Source organism: Dermacentor albipictus, chromosome 4 (genome assembly GCF_038994185.2).
Source record: "Dermacentor albipictus isolate Rhodes 1998 colony chromosome 4, USDA_Dalb.pri_finalv2, whole genome shotgun sequence".
NCBI lineage: Eukaryota > Metazoa > Arthropoda > Arachnida > Ixodida > Ixodidae > Dermacentor > Dermacentor albipictus.
The window spans coordinates 35,186,415-35,205,199 of record NC_091824.1 but is presented as its reverse complement, the minus strand read 5'-3'; the positions used below and the strand labels follow the sequence as shown (position 1 = coordinate 35,205,199).

The 18,785-nt window shown below is 42.9% G+C and overlaps 1 protein-coding gene across 1 annotated transcript in view; it reads right to left on the bottom strand.

The window, feature by feature from the left end:
• Positions 1 to 18,785, bottom strand: part of LOC139059516 (nephrin-like) — a 400,294-nt gene that overhangs the window by 11,522 nt on the left and 369,987 nt on the right. Inside the window, exons 11-14 of the mRNA XM_070537938.1 lie at positions 11,768 to 11,903; positions 8,506 to 8,643; positions 2,823 to 2,898; positions 2,664 to 2,740 (exon numbers count right to left, since the gene is read on the bottom strand). Of these exons, the coding sequence (XP_070394039.1) occupies positions 2,664 to 2,740; positions 2,823 to 2,898; positions 8,506 to 8,643; positions 11,768 to 11,903 (427 nt within the window). The remainder of the gene's footprint in view (positions 1 to 2,663; positions 2,741 to 2,822; positions 2,899 to 8,505; positions 8,644 to 11,767; positions 11,904 to 18,785) is intronic.

The window sequence follows — 18,785 nt, the reverse complement described above, 5'->3', positions numbered from 1 at the left end:
ATATGCTATTCGTCGTCTTACAAGTGTTTGTTGATATATCATAACCTATGCATTGTTTTCTATTAAGGTCTGTCAGATCTTTCGTCCTGGTGGGTTCTCGATCCGGTGGGTATGCTTGTTCTCAACGTAACAGCTACCGTTCGCGACGCAAAGTAACGTAAGCGCAGCGTTCACTTCGTAGCGCGTTATTGCCGTTTACATACACGCGGCAGATGCGATGCACCAGAAGCAATGCAGCGATGTTAAATACGCCTATTGAATCTAACAAACTTCAGTTCATTTAGTTCCAGCGGCTGCTGAATGCAGCTGCTGGCATTAAGTACTCTATATGCGCTTCTTTTCGCTTCAGTCCAACGCAAAAAGTAATCATAAAAAATGATGGGGGTTTCACGTGCCAAAACCACTTTCTGATTATGAGGCGCGGCGTAGTGGAGGACTCCGGAAATTTAGACCAGCTGGGGTTCTTTAACGTGCGCCTAATTCTAATTACACGGGTGTTTTCGAATTTCGCCCCTATCGAAATGCGGCCGCAGTGGCCGGGATTCGATCCCTAGACCTCTTGCTCAGCAGTCCAACAGCATAGCCACTGAGCAACCACGGCGGGTAAAATGTAAACATGAATCGCATTTTATTCATATGTGTATTTGCTCCTAGGACAAAAAAAAATGAATTCTGGGGTTTTACGTGTGAAAAGCCCAATCTCATCAGGAGGCACGCCATAGTGGGGTACTCCGGATTAACTTCAAAGCTGTTTCAAAGATGGAGAGCTGTTCTTGGTCACTTTCATAAATGAAATAAATGGAATGACATGAAAATTTTGACCACCTGGGCTTCTTTACCGTGCACTCAATGCACCGAACACGGATGTTTTGCGTTTCCACCTTATCAAAATGCGGCCGCTACTGTCGGCATTCGATCTCACGATTTCATGCTTGGCTCCCGACGCCAACCCACGGGACCAAAAAGACATTCCGGAGTGGAGTGGTCAGAGATACAAGGATAAATTACAGAGCAGTGTGGTTTCATTTAACGCAATATTAGCGGCTACATTATTGCGGTAAATTAAAAAGAAAACATTGTTAAAACATTACACAGTGTGAGATCAAAAGAAATCCATAGCGTGATATAGCAACTGATATATTATGCCTATGAAGACTTAATAGAGTGCAGTTAGTGCACTCGTAGAAAACTCATAGTATTGAACGGCATGGAGGGAAAGACAGTCGCACTATTTTTCGATGTACGTGGTTTACACGTGTTTACGAAGTTATGAATTCTGGACGACTGAATGCAAGCTTTGTGCATATATTTCGCACCACTTAAAACGTACTGTGCAGAAAGAATGAGACCCGCATTTTTGGCGTGGTGGCTTTTGCGTTACGCACCTAAGCCCGAGGCCGCGGCATCAAATCGCGGTCGCGGAGGCCGTATTTCGATGGCGGCCAAATGCAAAAGCGCCCATGTACCGTGCGTTCAGGGCACGTTACGGAAACCGAATTGGTCAAAACTAACGTGGAGTTTCCCACTATGGCGTTGCTCATAATCGTATTGTTCAACTTGAAATGCCAGAAAAAAAATAAGAGTCATTGAAAAATGAAAATCACCAGCGCAATTTTGAGGCCTTCTCTCGTTTCAGCAATTTACTTTCTAAATTGTTTCTGCTTTTTTCTATTATAGACCACGGACGAGTAGTCCTATTCTCGGTGTTTACATACCTCCATTTCATCTTTCAGTTTTCCTGCCCTAGAAAATGTCCTACATTTTAAATAATGTGCGTCCCTCTAGCAGCTACGTATGGGTTGCATCACTTTTAAGCCAGTTAATATGTCAATGACCTCGTAAAAATTGAAAAAAATTGTAGTATCCCCCTAGAAGGCGAAGCATGCATTACGATAGCAAATAATTGGACAGGTACACCAAGTAAGGATATTGATTTTATCGGCCGTATAAACTTGTAAATATAGGCGGCATACTAACTAAATTAGTAAGCTCAGTGTCACGTGCGAACAAGTTAACATGAACACATCTCACTCGATGACCGCAGAAACTCGCTGTCAAAACGCTTGTGAGGAAGCACGGCAGCAGCAGCGAGCGAATTGAGCTACTTGCTGCGTCTCGCATCAACGTGAATTAAACCGCCAAAAGACAGTGCGCGGCGGACTCTGGCCCCATCGCAGGTGGCTTTCTATATACAGCGACCCAGGTCCCCCGAAGTAGAATGCGCCCCCCTCCCTTACTACCTTGCCCCAGGAGCCTTGTCCGCGACGGAAGACGGCACGCTTGCTCCGCGCTTTCCTCCCTAGCGGGCGCAAGATTGATCCGCGATCGCCGGCTCACTCTCGCACGCTTTAACGCGCATGTAGAGCATACGGCGCACGGCGACAATTTTATCGCCCTTCAACTTCATATGAAACCTCGCAGCGACAGCAGAAATGCACCTGGAGTGCCATCATATTTGATATCGCAATGATATAGCAGTCCCCTTTGCATCAGACCAAATCGGCTAAATCGGATCAAATTGTTCCTGTTGTAGCCGTTCAGGCACTGCGACCGTTCACAACGCGCCATGGCTGATTACTTGTGATTCTCGTGCGAGTATTTGAAATTTATGCAATTATATCTCGTTGTATAGAGGAAAAAGTGAAGCATTCGGCCGCACTTACTGTCCATTTCCGTGGTTTCATTTTTTGGAGAAACCTGTATCCTGTCGACCACATCAGGTGCGGGTGGTATCCAGGACCTGGTGCAGAGAAAATGCTCAATTGGTGAACACCTTACCTCGGGCTGGTGCAGCAATGCTTCTGTTCCTTAGAGACTCTTACCTTTCATCCGGACTGGGCATCTTGCTCCCTGCAAGCCAAACCGCACCTACATTCATACCTCCGGGGCACGGAGCACCTACGTAACAATCGCCACAGTTCTGGTGTCATTCCGAATACGATGGTGTCACCAAGAGAGTTAACTAATCCAATTTTATTCAGTTTTTGTGTACACAGTACAGTCTTTGAGCTCACCGTTAACATGTAGGCCACATCTTGTGTGCGAAATCATTCATTAACTACTTACTGTCGCGTATCTAATGCGAAAAGACAAAAGCTTTCGTGGTCTGTGCTGAAGGACGTGTAACCTTTTTTGATCAAATGGCTCAACTGCGCCTAGCTCAGACGGGATCTTAAAACAGCTCAGGGAGTTGATATGAATGAAATTTGAAGCCACAGCAATTCTAACAAACTACAGAAAATTTTGTTATTATATAACGCTTTTAAACTGCGGAGCTCACTCCCTAAATACATAACAATGAAGAAATAATTTATTAATTTAGGACCGAATTAGAACAGTACGTATACCTCCTAATGGAATTTATTTAAAATAATCTTTATTAGGTAATATTCCATACTACTTTTATTCTTGCACTATGCTTGAAATAATTATACGTCCTGTATTACATTCTTTTGCGATGATAGCAATGTCTCCTATTTTCATTGCTCTTATTGGTGTGGTTTACAATATTCATATGAGGCCCTTCGCACTAATCGGCAGTGATCGAATTTTCGCCGTTTTAAACTTTTGGTGACACACACTGATTGATTGACTGATTCATTCATTTACTGAATAGTCCTATTTAGGTATACATTCATTGACTGACTACTTGAATGCCCCATTCATTCATCGAATAAGCTATTTAATAAGCTCTGATGTTCTCCTTTATAAAGATGTTGTAATGTTACTGTTGTTCACACAAAAATAAAGTGCTAGTGATTGATTATAATAAAATTAAATGCGATACAAAACCGAGTCTTTCGCAGGATCAGTGAATGATGACCGTCAATCTTTTTTCATGAATTTTTAGCACTGAGTATGTGTCTCAATGCTGTTTTCTTTTTGTCATATGGAATGTTTAAGCATCACTGAAAAAGAAGCCCGCGATAATCGATGTCAATGATTCCGAATTATTTCAAATAGACAAATCTGCCTTAATGTTGTGAATTTTTTGCGCCGCGACATTCAATCTCTGGGGGAAAAGAAGTACGAGCATTGCGCCGCGCGACCATCAGTTGACCTAATGCCTTTGTGAAGCATAAGAGACTATTCTCGTTTACAGTGCACGGCCACGGCCAAATGGCCAGTGTTAGCATAATGCGGTTGGCTCTTTCGGTGACACTGCATTGCCCGTGCTGCGTTTCTACGATTAACGTATGCTTTCAGAAGGAAGTGACCGATAACCACTTCAGCCTAAAGTTGTGCCCATAATTATTAATGCGCATATCGTTATTTACATACTTCAGCTGTTTTGAATCTATCTATCTATCTATCTATCTATCTATCTATCTATCTATCTATCTATCTATCTATCTATCTATCTATCTATCTATCTATCTATCTATCTATCTATCTATCTATCTATCTATCTATCTATCTATCTATCTATCTATCTATCTATCTATCTATCTATCTATCTATCTATCTATCTATCTATCTATCTATCTATCTATCTATCTATCTATCTATCTATCTATCTATCTATCTATCTATCTATCTATCTAATCTATCTATTCTCTTACGCCGACCACATCGGCAAAGTTCTCTACCTGCTGGGCCACTATAAGTATGTCTCCCGTTATTGATGCCGTCATGCTCGCTCCACTGTCGTCATTTCACCTTCATGTTCTTAGTTTGGTCATGCCGCCGTCATCATGCCTCATACCCCGGCCCAGTGATCCAAGTTGTCTAATAGCTGTTTGTGTTCAGGTAAAGACAGACTAGCAGCAGTGGCGCTTCTTTTTAGATTTCAGCGAAATATTTCTCAGGTTGCAAAATGCCTCCGTAGAAAGGAATCAACCTTTCTTTTGCGAAAGTTATCACGGATTTCTTGAAAAATATTCTTATTTCACTGAAAGTGGAAAAAAGCGTTTTACCGAATTGCATATTTCACAAACTCGAAGGCATGCCCCTTTGAAATTAAACCATTGTACGCCTTAACGCATTAACGCATTAGTGTGATTTTTATTTTATCATTTGAACGAGACAAATAGCTGGAATGACCATACATTCCTCTTCAAGTAGGCTCAATTTTCTGACTTGAAGAAAAATAATACATGTTTCTGCAGTAATACATTTACCACTCTTGGGTGTGTATATTATAAAATTTTCGTAAAGACCGGCTATAAATACTGTTTTAAACGTTTCCGAAATTGTTCCAATTTTCGCTATTTTATAGTTTTAGCATTTTTGGGATCTTATAACGAAGTAAATACGTAGTCTAGTTGCATACTTCAATTTTTAGTACACGAGAAACCATTTGAAAATTTGTTACAAATATTTTTCAGCTTCATCCTCTGAACTAAAATGGAGCAAAATAAACCATGACTTCGGGATCAGACAAAGCCAGTTGCTCAAAAGCCAAAGTTAAGCAAATTTTCGAAAACATACTTTTGGCGACCTAAATTTTACTTCCCCGTAGGCAATAGTACTAATGGTGTAGATTTACTGAGCACAATTTGGCGGGTTACGATGCCGGATTTTTAGAGTGGCAGGCCATCTAATTTGTAGAATCTTCAAATCGTTAAAAATGACGCTTGCGCCTTTGTGAAATAAAAATATTTTTCAAGAAACCCGTGCTCTCTCGCAAAAACGAATGTTGACTCCTTTCTGCAAAGGGGCATTCTCATTCGTAAAAAAATTTCTCTGCTAACTAAAGATAGTCGGGACTCTCTGAGCCTGTCATTATCTACGCTCCCATAACTCACAGCGCGCACCAAGACAGAGGCGTGTACATGCTCTGTCTATGTACGCGTTGTAAGTGATGTTTACAATGGGATAGCAACTAGCCCGTACCCAAACCCTGCAACGCTCCCAGGGTGGGCTACTAGGTATGACCTTGTGGTCTTGATGCAGTCATGGTCATTACATCGTTGTTATTGTCATCGACGTCATTGTCAGCGTACCGTCGTCATGCATTCGTCGTCACACAACCGAAGCGATGCTGTGGTGGTCGCTCGATGTTCGTAACTTCAGCTTCGTGATTTAACTCGCCATGCTGTTGTCACCACACCTCCTACTCCAACCCAGTGGTTCTAACTGACTAATAGCATGGACTACTAGGTGTGTGTTCGGGGCAGTGAGGTCATCGTGGTCGTTGCACAGTCATCATTCTGCCTTTGTTACCGGGCTCTCGCCACTCCCTCCTCATGACGCCATCGTCATCACACAGTCGTCGACATGCAATCGTCGTCACGATGTCAGTTTATCATTGTCATCACTTCAGTTACGCCAACGCATTGTCGTCATGCCGCGGAAGTCATACCACTTTCATCATTCCATTCACGTCAATATTTCATCGCCATTACATTGTAATCATGCTGTCATCATTCGATAGTGACTATGCCGCCCTTGTTATGCTGTCATCTTCAGACGATCACTATCATGCTACCATTGTCAGACCACCGTCCTAATGCCGCTGTGGTCATAAGGTCATCCTCACATCAAGCTTCTTCAACCAGCTTTCGTCAGGATGTCGTCGTCACGCGATCGACATCATAACGCTTGTGATACAGTAATTATCATGCCATCATCTACATACACTACTTGTCATACTTCTGTCCTCATGCCGTTGTAATGGCATCGTCTCGATGCCTTCTCGGTAGTTTCGTCGTCATCGCTGTAACTTGAACATATGACTCTCGCCATGCCGTCGTTGTTAACCTGGCGTTTCACCATCGTTAACATTTCAGTAAAGTCATCCCAATGTCTTGGTGCCGGCGTCGTCATACCACCGTAGACGATCCATCGACGTCACTCTTTGAGCTTATTCTATCGTAATCATGCTTTTGTAACTAAGTCGTGATTATGCCACGGTTGTCATGCTATCGTCATTGAGTCGTCGCCACACAGATGCTATCATGCATCCGTTGCCTTGCCGTTGTCTTCATGAGGTCTTGGTTGCGCGAACTTCACTCCCGCTTTGTCCGGTTGACGTCATGCCATCGTTGTCGCGCCATCGCCGTCATATATTCATCATTACGCCATTATCCTCGTGTATTCACAGTCACTCTGTCGTCGTTATATCACTGTAATTTAAAAATTGACATCTCATTATTGTCATGCAGTCGTCGACATGCGCCTTTGTCGTGCGAGCGATATCATTCCTTCTTCGTCATGCATCCATGATCTGGGCGACCTCGGCCAGTGAGCAAAGTTGGATTACATTGGAGTATGTGCAACGAAAGTCTCAGAATACAAACTACACGTATTACTGCGAAACTGTATATGGCTAGCCGATTCGTCCATCCGTCTGTCGCCTGTACGCTAAAAACTCCTCCGGAGCAGGCCCATGCGCATGTCCGAAAAAGAAACAGATAGAGAGGCACGCGATTGGCTGTGCCAGTAGTGACGTCTTTGCTCTCCGTCGCCGCTGAGCGCACGCGCGCAGCGGTTTCTCTCCGGCTCTGAAATGGGCAGGCCACGTGTCATACGCACTCCTGAGAAGCAGGCAGCTTTCCATCAGCAACGCCGCGAGCAGAACCCGGAACAAGCTCGTCTACGCTGTGCCGATGCTGCAGCTCTGCACAAGAACAGGCTCATGCAGCCGAGAGCAAGCAGCAATGCGCACTGAGGACCCGGCAGCCTACCAAGCCGTCGTTTCATAAACCATCCGGATTAACCCAATGATAAACATTGGCGCCGCACGTTTCAGCTTCGCTGGTTAACTATCTGTACGGAGTGCTTGGGTGGTGACATTTTTTATATGAACGGGACTTATATCAACTCGATTGCAATTTGCATTGCCATCGGCAGTCATCGTGAGAAACTTGTACTGTATTTTTTGTGCCTCATTTAAGCCGTAAAATTGAAAGAAAACGCTGAGACCATCGAAGTATCAAATCGACAAAAGAGAGAACGAGCAAGAAAAAAACTTTACTTATGATATCGGAACAACTTTTGGATACCTAATTTCTGGACGCTCGGATATTACTGCGTCACAATAGTTCCACACTTTGCGTACCCAACGGAGACCACTGGCCACATAGTCGCAAAGTTCGTAGTCGTATGTCCTCAAAATTCTGTCCGAACCTCGTTATCGAACGCCCCGGCCTTTATATAAGCTTACCCTTGGATGTCTACAACGGCCGCTATTGCCACTGAAGTTCAAGCTATGTGAGAACGATTGAAACGCAAACCATTGCCAACACCTTGCTTCGAATGCACAGGCTGGAAGGCCTCCGCAGTGATGTCACATCACATCATGCGCTAGACGTGTGATTATCCCGGGGAATCGCCGAATCAGCAGCATGACCTTGGCACTTGGAGCACTTTGGTTATGTCCTTACATATCAGGCGTTACTTAGGCCAGAGGCATTCTGCACATTGCTAAACGATGGCTAGAGTGACAGTATCGTGCGTAGAAATGCAGCATTGGCTAATTTCAGCTTGACTTTGATACCCAAAACTGTGGCGCATCTATGCTAACAAATAGAAAGAAGGAAAAGGAAGCTGCGGCCTTTTCACCATTAGCGTCTTTGTGGAAGCTGTGCCTGCTCCAAAGGCGCACGGCAGCAACCACCACGAAGGCGAGTAGCGCGAAGCCCAGCACCAGCGCCATCAGCACTGCCAGCACGGGGCTGAACTTGATCTGCCACGAGGCATCTGCGGAAATAAAAAAAAACAAACACGAGATTGTTTATGAGAAGGTGTCACGCTTTTCGAAGAAGCGCACAAATGCTGACACCAATCCGTACTCCTGTCGCTATTGTCCATATATTTTTTTTACTTGCGTCTATTGTGCATACGGAGACGCTAATATTCTGGTAGAATGACAACATCTGTGCAAGCAACGCAAAGAGGCTCATGTGATATAAGGGCAGAATGGTAGCAAGGCAACCTGCCAAGTTCTTTTTTGGTGGGAGTGGAACCACACTGAGCGCATAGCATAGGTGTGCATGCAACCAGTAACAAAAACAATGCTTCTGTCAACCTGTAAGGTAAGTGAAGAAGTGCATTGGCGGCAGTATAAATCTCAGCTGTCTACCAGTGTAATCACCCTCGTGCTTTTTTATTTTCTTCAGTCAGTTAGGAAGTTCAGACTATTTTGGTCATCCGCAAAACTGCCTATGTCAAGCATTTCTTTTAATGTGGACAGGTTTATCCTGGTATCTTTCAACGCTTAACTGTAGCAGATATGTGCTGAAAAGGCAGTTGTGAGAAGCCAAGATGTATATTTTATTCGATTGCAAGTGTAAGAGGGCAGGTCAAATTATGATCAACACGCCAGTTTTCTAAATAAAAAAGAAAGCATGAGTACGACCACAGCAGCTGAAAAAGCTATCATTCGAAATTTCGGCTGTGCTAATAAAGCCAACGTCGCCAAGGCAACCACTGCATTCTTCAACACATGCCATTCACCCACAGAAGAAAGAGAATTAGCTTTTCTGAATGTGCACGATAACATAATTTTAAAACAGTGCTAAGTTGGTGTGAACGACTTAACTTACTGGTCCCCACTGTGTTCTTGGCAAATGTTGAAGGATGTATTGGTAAACGTGCTTGGGTTAGCCTTCGTAGCACGACTGGAATTTCACACAGAAGCTTTTTCCAACAGTTAATCTTTCACCCATTGAAAGCTTCTACGGGGTGGGAGGGTAGGCTAAACGTTCAAAAACAAGGTGTCTGCATTAATTGTTGTTTGGTACCGTTTCTCCACGACATCTTTTTAAATCAACTCTACACAAAGATTTGTGGTTGCTTGGACAATAGAAATTTATATAATCTTTGTGGGTACGTTGAATCCATTGTTTTTACCTATGTTCAGTTCCGATTCCTTTCAATTCACAACTGCTAACATATTACTTTCCAGAGGGACTTAGCGGCACGCGAAGTAAGGCATGAGATGCCTATTGATGGAAGTATTCGCTTTCTCAATATGATAATATCTTCACATGATGACCGGGCATGCTGGGCGTACGAGCCCCGTGCCAATAAGCACTCGTTGCATTGCAAATCAGTCCATCAAAACTAGTAAATAAAGGTATTGTTAAGTAGTCTTTCTTCAATGTTTTGAAGAAATGGGGTTTATATCTGGTTGACATTTTCTTTTTTTCCTCTCAGCATGTACAAGAACCTAGGCGAATGCAGGATACACTCACAATGCTTTTCTTGCTATAACAGGATTTCTTTTTGAGAAGATGTCAGAAATGTGATGCTTTGCTTATAGCAATGGAAAAGCAAGGTCACACCCTCATACAGTGTACTGTATGCCCTGATGTAAAAGCAGCGTATCTTTTTTTTCTTCGCAAGTGGTGGAACACACACGAGGTGAGACTGTTCAGATTTAATTTTGCAGGCCGTGCGTTACTCTTCTGATACTAAGTAACAAAATAGCAAACATTGGCGTGCTTTGCTTTTTTTTTCAGCGAGCGTATCACGCATTTAGTGTCCATCTAGTCATTAACACGACGACTGTCATTGCCGCACAGCGTCGCTTCAGCTGCACGCTCTTGCACAGTCGTCCTCCGTGCTATCCATGACGTTAGCGATGCGTCGCACTTGGCAACATTTCATAACAACGTCGACAATGCCGGGCTAGGTTGAATCAGAATGGGAGCTCTCATGGTAATTTTTGGAAAAGAAAGCATTGCTGTCTGAGTAAATCAAAGAGGTTCGAGTAAACCCAGTTTTTCGTCCTGCATATGACTGTTAGCGTGGGCTGATCCAGAGGAATGTGCCACTGGTATTCAACAGGTACGTTCCAATGGGGATGTGCGGCTCTTCAATGATCCGCTGGCGCCACGTGGAGTCAGTGCATATCATAACAAGAAGAAAGACCTATGTAGTGACATGCGCGCCACCACGTAGATACGAACTGGAGCAATATTAGGCAAAGCTATTCCAATATGATTTTGTTCCTGTCTCCTGACCTCAAATTTGCGTAACCACAATATATTTGCACAGACCTTGCTATAGTTACTGCACGATGCAGAGCTGGAAGCTTCTATTTGACTTTCCCTTTTTTCTCCACGTGCGCTGCGGCAACTTCCCGAACAAAAAAGCGGTGCCATATATGTTGATTCAATCAGCGAAATTATACTTCAGAGGTATAGTATATCTCTGTTAGATCGAGAAGCAAATCCTTAGTGATATTTTGCATATGACTCAATAGAATGCGCACGCAGATGACATCCTCAATGTGTGCTTTGTTCTTTACATAGAAGAAATTTATTAAACTGCATTGCCTAACCTCCTACCCTTCCATATCTCTCTCACTCTTGTTCTTAAGTTGCTTCATTTGTTAGACAGCGCTGGTTCTGTGTCTGTCCCTATCGTGTTACCGTCATCTTCCGCGCTGATTCAAAGAATGCGTCCGTTGATGCTGGCCCAGCAATGCACTTTACTGTACTGAACAAACATGCACTTTTCTTTTGCTCTTTTTACGACCTAGAAACGAAAAAAATTAATAGAAGAAAACGTTTTTACTACATTTCCTATTCTTCTTTTATTCCTTGGACATCTAGTGAGGGGCCCTTTCTTATCCCCTCAAATGGATGTGCTTCAGAGTGATCGCTTTCGCCCCTACCAAAAGTAACCACCAAGGCAACGAATCAAACCGGCCTTTCTGTTAAGCCACTGAACATGCACTCTAGCAGTGGTGTCAGCACCCGGACGTAAAATGAAATTGAAGTGTAATGAACGAACGGTATTAACACAGTGCAACGGCGATTCCTGAATGAATACTGTAAACGTAGTGCAATGGGGAATCGTGCATCCGGTGCCTCACCGGGTCCTTGGTGCAGAAGACTTTCGGCCGCAGCCGGTAGCGTGGCCGCCGTGAGTAGCACTGGCGGACTGCGACCTTTTCCGTTGGCTGCGTAAACCACCAGCACGAACTCGCTGCCAGACGGGAGGTCCGACACCTGCAACAAGAAAAGTTCTCCATGTAGTCGCGGAACTGAGGTCCTCAGCTTTTCTAATCAGCAAATCGCACAGTGATCGAGCTACTGACGTTAGCGCATTGGTGGCCCAGTGATCCAGGGACGGCATCTGTTCGGATGACGAATTGGTTAAAGAATCCAATTTGTTTTTCGTCCCACCGAGTTTCCTATGGCAAGTACGAGTATCAACACTCGGGCCACGATGGTTAATTTACCGTGGGAATGATGGCTAGCACATGAGCGTATCTCATCTTCTAGCTTGTTGGTTCAGATGTTCGTGTGGCTCTTTTTACTGCGCTTTATGTACCCCTACTGGCCTTAAGTTCAAAGCGATCGTATTTTTTCAACGCCGGAGGCAATTATACTTGCGCAAATCTAGAATTATTCAGAATTGTCGCACTTGTAACACTGTTTAGTTGAAAATATACACTGGCTAATAACGCCGTTTTGAGCCAGAAAGACGAAGCTTATGTGCATACATGTGCTACATGCGACCATGGCGCAAGCGCAAAGGACGTTGTCGTGTTCCCCTGCGCTCTGAGGACCAGCTGCAGCGACGCCTGTGAATGAACCTGTCCATATAAACCACGGACGCACAAATTTATGAACCATTATTGCGCGGGCGATCTGATACAGCAGCCTGCTCCTGGCAACGACTGCTCCTATATTCGAGTGCTATTTGACTGTTTGTATAATTGCTGCTCGTCACTGTATACCTATCGCCTGTGCAGTATGGCTCCAACGGTTAGTTCCCTTGCAAATAGCCTAGAAACCTTGAGCAGTACATTTGAATCAAAAATAAAGAAAACGACAGACCTGATAGCTATTACTTATTCGAAAAAGAAAGAACTGGCGGTAGAAAATAAAGCACAGTTTAAAACGCTAAAGAAACAGCTTGACAGCTTCGAAAAGACCATGTCAGTCATCATCAATTCTTTCGATAACATCAAATCAGTTCATACCACCCTTGTCACCGAAAACAAAGAACTACCAAAAAAATTAGCTACTTTCTCGTCAAGTTCAGGAATGGGACCAATATTCCCGTCTGAACAACCTCGAGATTAGCGGCGTCCGTGAAACTCAAGGCGAAGGCTGCTTCCAAATAAAAACAAAAAAATCGGTTGCAGGCCTGGTATTTATGTGAAACTGGAGGAGACAGATATTGTTCAACGGGTTCCTACGCGACATGCTGGAAAGAGAAAGCTTGTCGAGCGCTTTAGCTTTCGTGCTAAACGAACAGACCTCATGCTAAAAGCGCGAAAAAACAGGGAGACTTGGTTTCTCTAGCAGCACGGACACTGCAATATATGTCAACGAACACTTGACGACATCAAGCAACAAACTATTTCCTATGGCACTGGAGCAAAACAAAACAAAAAAAGAGGGTAAAGTTACCTGCGGACCGAAAAGTGCGTAATTAAAGCTAGGAAAAAAATCAGAAGGCATGGTCTTTCCAATCGTTTGCGAAGGTGATTTGCAGATCTTCCGTGCCAATTGAACAAGTGCATCATGGAATATTTCTCTCCACAAGAGTAATCTAATAAAATAGGTTCACCTGAACTCTCTTATGCCATTCATGCTATTGCCCGAAGCTTAGGAAAGCATTTTGAGGATTTTAATGTATTACAACGTAGCACTAATAATCATTTTAAACTCACTTCCACAAACGAAACTTGGTTTTCGGCTGGGGACGAAACATCTTATTCTTTTTTACAATGCGTGCCAGAATACTGTCACCACGCTGATAGCCCGCATGGCGGCGTTGCTGTGTTCATATAACCATCTTTATCTTACGAAAGACGTGCCAATCTAGGCATCAATGTTTCGAATTGGTAATCCATATGGCTCGAGAGAGAAAACTTCTTTCCTCACATTACAGGAAAGAAAATGCGATCATTAGCGCGGTTTACCGCTCACCGTCTTCATCAATTCAAGAATTCTGTGACGGATTATCAGCAAGGTTAAAGAAAATTTCACGAGAAATAAAGAATGTGCCTATTTTAGGTGATTTTGCGAATAATTTATTCGACAATTATTACCGTCGTTAAGTAGACTTCAACGGCTGTTTTGTGGGTTTAGGATTTGAAACATTGATTAATGGTCCAACTGGACGTTCAATACAAAATTCTAGATCCTTAATCGATAACATACTTTCCAATCTCGATACATTCCCGCACACACGAATTCTACAAGCAGATATTAGAGATCATTAGCAAATATTTTTTATTTTTATTTACCTAATAGTTTTCCCAAAAAACCATTACACAGGACGAAATTCAATCTGTCCGATCACGGTGAGAAATAGAGCGCACCGACTTTCCTAACATTCTGTCCTTTTATGATCCAGAGCTAGCTTTACGCGAATTTTCCTTCAAAATTGAAAATGCGATTAAAGCTTGCACGAAAGATGAATTTTGTATCAAGAAGTACGATGCACCACGTTGCCCCTGGGCATCTACAGGTCTCTTACATTCGCTGCGCAAGAAATATATTCTGTATCGAAAAATGAAAAAGCGACGGTTGAAAACACGATTTAAAGTGCGTTACGAGACATTTCCCGCGCAGTTAAACAGTGCTCTGAAGCAAGAGAGAAAAAAATATTTTGAACGAAAAATCGATGCACACAGAAACGTTAAACAGAAATGAAGGGCCATTAATGACTTCACAACTCGAAACACAACTATCGCTAAGGCTATCACTATCGAAAACAGGGTCGTACGAAACATTGAAGAGATGACTTATGTGTTTCGTGAGTTTTCTTTTTCCTCTTCAGAAATGAACTTTTGTCCTAAGGTGCCACAGCTGGAAAGCTAGCCACAATCTTTCTTCATACGGTTTTATTCAGCTGAAGAAGTGCTAACTACCATAAGCAATAAAAAAATACAGGAGCTGACCTACACAATATACACTCAATGAATATTTAATCAATCAAATATATTGTAGCTGAAGCTGTCTGCCATACAGTGAGCCTGATTTTTACCAAATAAATATTTCCCTATCATCTAAAATAGCCAAAGTAATTCTTATTGGGAAGAACAGCGACCCCGCATTGGTACAGAATTATAGACCGATTTCTGCACTCTCGTTTCTCAGCAAAATAGCTGCAAATTAATTCAAATTCGCAGTTCTGGCTACAAAGCAAAATTTAACATACTATCTCCGTCACAGTTCGCCTTTCGTGCGGGTGTCTCAACAGAACACGCAGTTATCAGCTTTATTGACTGGATTAGAACACAGATGGACAATGGATTAATTGCAGCTTCAGTCTTCATTGACTTAAAAAAAGCATTTTTCAATATCAGCCATTCAGCCAATATCAGCCAATATCAGTAAAGCTCTGGCATTACTGGCCTACTTTTGGTACTCCTTAAGAATTATCTTTCAAACAAATATCAAAGTGCTTTCATTATTGGCTCGTTTTCGGCGCCTAGCTGCGGCTTCGCGCGCTCATAAGCGGGGTCAGACTCGCGCCAACGACGTTTCTATTCAACTTTGCGTTGCATCCGCTCAACAGGTGAAAGCATGCACACGGGATCGAACGCCTGGCTCCCGCTGCTTCGCACGTCACACTTCGTTGCTCACTTGGCAAGCGTCCTCGGCCATAGCGTATTTCCAAAGTGGTTTATGAAAAGCTTTATTGATGGTTCGGATGCTCGTTTTCAGCTTGTTCGTAATTGAAACGTATGCTGTTCTCTGTTTTGTACGGCTGATTTCAATGAATGTATGCACTGTTCAGTTCAATTTGCTGTGCGCGTGTAGCATCTGCCTTAAGGGAGTACGAGCCATGGTATCTTTTCTTGCTCACGCGGTATGAGTGATGACTGATCAGAATATTTTTTTTTTTACCATTCGACTCGACGACGTGTTTCGTGTGTATGAGCCATTGCAACAGGCCACTTCAAGCTTTCCCTTCAATTTCGTGCAATTATCCAACGCTGCATTATCTTTAGTGCCCCGAATTTCAGCACGTAGAAATACATATACCATGAACGTCAACCTTGTCTTATGTAATTACGACTTTGGTTGAAACGTCTTTCGTTTTTAATACATGTGCGCTGTTATGAAATACTTGTAGCGTTGTTTCAGAGCACCTCAAGCTGACAGCTCTTATATCGTATGATTATTCATATTATTATTCAGTTGAGATGCTCTGTCAGAAAACTGTCGTCCTTACCGATGCGTTTTTATCAGTTTCCGGCCATTCATATTTAAATAATCGCCGAGTTCTAGAAAGTTTGATGCATTTCTATATAACAAAGAGGGCACTGAAAGTTTATTTTAATGTTTAACATTAGACAATGATGAAAAGTGGTGTTACTTAGCTATTAAAAACCTGTCTTTTTTGTTGTTCTTGTAAGTTATTCATGCTTCAATCACAGCGCCATTAAGGCATAACTGTGGGGGGAGGGGTATACCACGTAAAACATTCTTGCGGTGCACCACATGTTAGAGTAGGGAATTTAACTCAGCCATCGTTCGCGAAAGAAAGAAAAAATATTCAAAGAAATCCGTGCTTGAAAGGTATGGCCTAACCTTAATTAGGCGGATGGTCTTAATGTGAGAAAACATGGTGCAGCATCCGATGGTCTGACCAGAAGATTCCAGTATTAGTACGGAAAATTCAATAAAACAGCCTGAGAAAGGGTAACCTGCGTTGTCATTCAGTCATAGAGATACAACCGAGTTCTTTTTCATTGTTGTTACATTTAGAAAGCGGTCGTGTCGCTGCAGGAAAAACCTTGCCACCACAGACTGCATTTTTTATTGATATCATTATCCGCACCACAAACCGAATCCAATACAGGGTAGGCATGCTCCAAAATTGACATAAACTTAGGTTTTATATTTTGCTACCCTTACGTCCACTCTAGCATATATTAAACTTCGCTGTAAGAAACCAAGGGCAGCGCCTGCACTGCTAACTACAATAATAACATGTTCGCACTACGAGCCATTTTTTGAGAACATATCACCTAGATATTAGATTGATGGATTATTCTTTATTTTTTGGCCACCTAACAACCGCTTATATCTGATATTGTTAATCCATCGCGCAAAGCTGAAGTGTGCACAGTCATTTAGACTCACGAATAATTTGCGATAACTCAAGCTTTCAAGAAACGGAGTACATGACGCGCAACACTTGAGTCAAGAAGAGTGGGCAGGTGGAAATAAAGAATGCTGATCAGCGAACATGCTTAGTTAAGTACGTCACGCTGCTTGACCGCTGTAACCAGAGAAATGGCTAACGTCCTAACTGTTAAGAATTAGGAAACAGACGTACGATATGGTCGGACAATGGTCGGCTGTCCTTGTTTTCTTTTTTCTTATTTTGCAGTTCTTGCACCACAATATGAAACCGAGAGCACGATATGTATATACCTATGTTTCTACCAACAAGCGAGCTCTAGATGTATATATCCCATTATTCCATTAGAGCAGATTGACGCATGCCATCTGCTAAAGCAAATTGTGTTTCTGCGTTCCTAAAACAACGCTTGCATGAAGAATCCAATCCTGTTTGCTGACTCCTGGAGAACGCTATGATCAGTGAAACGTGCACACTGTTCAAAGAAAAGTCCTTGCATGTGCTTTAGTGGACCTCGCTAAGCCAAAACAAGTAATTTGTGGGTTACAAGTGAGTGGACTAGGCTAACATAAAACATAAAGCACTAATTCGCGCTCATTCTATTTCCATATAATAACAGAGAACGAAGAGTCATACTGGACGATGTCACTGCGGAGATAGTTCACACAATGCGTTCGTCGATATTGCATAGGTTTACGACACGTCGCGTTTCTGACTCAAAAATGCACTGCAGGCATTTTCTTAGAAGTCAATAATCAATGACAAAACAATTTTGCGAGCTCGGTACAAGCTGATGCTCTATTCATGCGCAATTTATTGATTGCCAGCACTGTCAGTCTAAAGAGCAGTGCTACTGAAACATGGAGCGTTCGATTCACGGAATACCATAAAACATTTAAATGAAAACCTTTTAATGGCCCTTGCTATTATTACACCGCGTAGGAGTGCGTTATTGCATTTACATAACTGCCAACGTGAGGACTTCAAAATACGGGAGATTTCTCCAGTAGGGTCGGCGTACGACGACGACGACGAAAAAGAAAGAAAAAAGGAAATGTCTATGTTTTTGTTTCTTCTTTTTGGGGGGGGGCACATCAACGTTGGAAATATCCTTTAATGGCTGCCAGCTCAGTTATTAAACGTCAAGGCACTCATACTGCGACCGAAGACGGCGCGTGCACGCGTGCATAATTAACGAACCCGTACTACATCCCGTGACAGCGGACCCTTTCGACTCTAAATGTGCTTCGCCGCATACTGGCAGTGTACTGCGGCGAAGCTGAACAAAGAGAACCGTTAATTATGCAACTCATATATGACTGCTGCCTGAATCGCCCTCCTACGCCCATATCTCGGTCTGGAGCGAACGGAGTGAGGCCTACACTGCCTACGCGCAAAGGGCTTAGATTTCATACTGATTTGAGCTAGCTTCTCGCCGCATAGTGGAAATTACGAAGTCTTTGTGCTGAATGACACATTTTTTAAATTTTTTCTTTTAATTTTCCTGGCGTGGTTGGGGAACCTCTTCGAGAGATTTATTGCCGTGTCTGTACAATCGGATGGATCGGTCGAAATTCGGGAATCTCTCGAACAAATCAGGTTGAGTTGTCAGTCCTGCTTTTAGACGGATAATTGGATCATAAATAAGCGATAAACATAAAGCACATGTCTCTGAGATCTCAAAGGGAGGCCCTGTAATGCCGGTAATGTCATTGGAAAACATGCTGTTCGTGTGCTGCAAAAACCTACCGGTAAAGTAAATAGATGCATGAATG